This window comes from Rhincodon typus, chromosome 10 (genome assembly GCF_021869965.1).
Source record: "Rhincodon typus isolate 14 chromosome 10, sRhiTyp1.1, whole genome shotgun sequence".
NCBI lineage: Eukaryota > Metazoa > Chordata > Chondrichthyes > Orectolobiformes > Rhincodontidae > Rhincodon > Rhincodon typus.
In genome coordinates this window covers 324239-325956 of record NC_063341.1, presented here as the reverse complement: position 1 = coordinate 325956, position 1718 = coordinate 324239, and the positions used below count along the sequence as shown (strand labels likewise).

The window sequence follows — 1718 nt, the reverse complement described above, 5'->3', positions numbered from 1 at the left end:
AGAAGGAAGCAGAGACAGAGAGAAGGGAGCAGAGAGAGAGAAGACAGAAGACAAAGAAGAGAGAGAGAGAGAAGACAAAGAAGAGAGAGAGAAGCAAAGAAGAGAGAGAGAGAGAAGACAAAGAGAGAGAGAAAAGACAAAGAAGACAGTGAGGAGAATAGCGAGAGAGAGAAGCGAGAGAGGGAAGCGAGAGAGAGAAGTGCGAGAGAGAGAAGCGAGAGAGAGGAGAAGAGTGAGAGACCGAGGAGAAGAGAGGTAGAGAGAGGAGAGAGAGACAAGAGTAGAGAGAGAGAGGACAGAAGAGAGAGAAGAGAGTGGAGAGCGAGAGAGATAGTGAGAGAGAGAGAGTGAGAAAGAAAGCGAGAGAGAGAACAGAGGGAGAGAGAGAACAGTGTGTGAGGGAAAGAAAAGAGAGGGAGAGAACAGACAGTGAGAGAAAACAGAGAGTGACAGAGAACAGAGAGAGAGAGGGAGAGAACAGACACAGGGAGAGAACAGAGAGAGAGAGACAAGCGAGAGAGAGAGAAGCGAGAGAGAGAGAAGAGCAGAGAGAGAGGAGATAGAAGAAAGAGGACAGTAGAGAGAGAAGACAGAAGAGAGAGAGGACAGAGAAGAGAGAGAAGACAGTGAAGAGAGAGAAGACAGTGAAGAGAGAGAAGAGAGAAGCGAGAGAGAGAGAAGTGAGAGAGAAGTGAGAGAAAGAGGAGAGTGAGAGAGACAGGAGCGAGAGAGAGAACAGACAGAGAGAGAGAACAGTGTGTGATGGAAAGAAAAGAGAGGGAGAGAACAGAGAGAGAGAGAACAGAGAGAGAGAAGAGAACAGAGACAGAGAGAGAAGAGGAGAGGAGAGAGAGAAGAGAGAGAAAGACCGAGAAAAGAGAGGGAGAAGAGAGAGAGGGGAGAGAGAGCAGAGAGAGAGAGGAGAGGGAGAGAGAAAGAAGAGAAGAGAGAGAAAGAGGAGAAGAGAGAGAGAAGAGTAGAGAGAGAAAAGAGTAGAGAGAGAGAAGAGTAGAAAGAGAGAAGAGTGGAGAGAGAGTGAGTGGAGAGAGAGAAGAGTGGAGAGAGAGAGAGGCGAGAGAGAGAGGAGAGAAGAGAGTGAGAAGAGAGAGAGAAAGCTGAGAAAAGAAAAGAGCGAGAGAAGAGAGAGTGATTAGAAGAGAAAAGAGAGAGAGAGAGAGAAGAGACCAGACAGAGAGAAGAGAAGAGTAGAGAGGAGAGAGAAAGAAAAGAGAGGAGACAGATAGAAAAGAGAGGAGAGAGAAGAGAAAGAGAGAAAAGAGAGAAACAGAGAGAGAGGAGAGAGAGAAGAGTAGAGAGAGAACACACAGGAGAGAGAAGACAGAAGAGAGAGAAGACAGAGAAGAGAGCGAGAAAAGACAAAGAAGACATAGAAGAGAAAAGAGAGAAGGGAGAGGAGAGAGAGAAGCGAGATAGAAGCGAGATACAGAAGCGAGATACAGAAGCGAGATAGAGAGAAGAAAGAGAGAAGAGAGAGAGAAGAGAAGATGAGAACACAGAGAGAGAAGAGAACATAGAGGGAGAAGAGAAGACAGAGAGAGAAGAGAAGACGAGAGAAAAGAGAGAGAGAAGAGAGAGTGGAGCGAGAAGAGAGGAGAGAGAGAGAAAAGAGAGGAGAGAGACAGTGAGACAGAGAGAGAGCGAGGCAGAGAGACAGAGAAGAGAGAGAGCAGAAAATAGCACAGAGAGAGAGGAGAGAA

The 1718-nt window shown here is 46.9% G+C and overlaps 1 protein-coding gene across 1 annotated transcript in view; it reads left to right on the top strand.

The window, feature by feature from the left end:
* Positions 1-695: 695 nt before the first annotated feature.
* The window catches only part of LOC125484209 (RNA-binding protein 25-like), a gene marked incomplete at both ends in the record, with an annotated part of 2091 nt that continues 1068 nt past the window's right edge, over positions 696-1718 (top strand). The window contains one exon of the mRNA XM_048601998.1: positions 696-743. Coding sequence (XP_048457955.1) covers positions 696-743 — 48 coding nt within the window. The remainder of the gene's footprint in view (positions 744-1718) is intronic.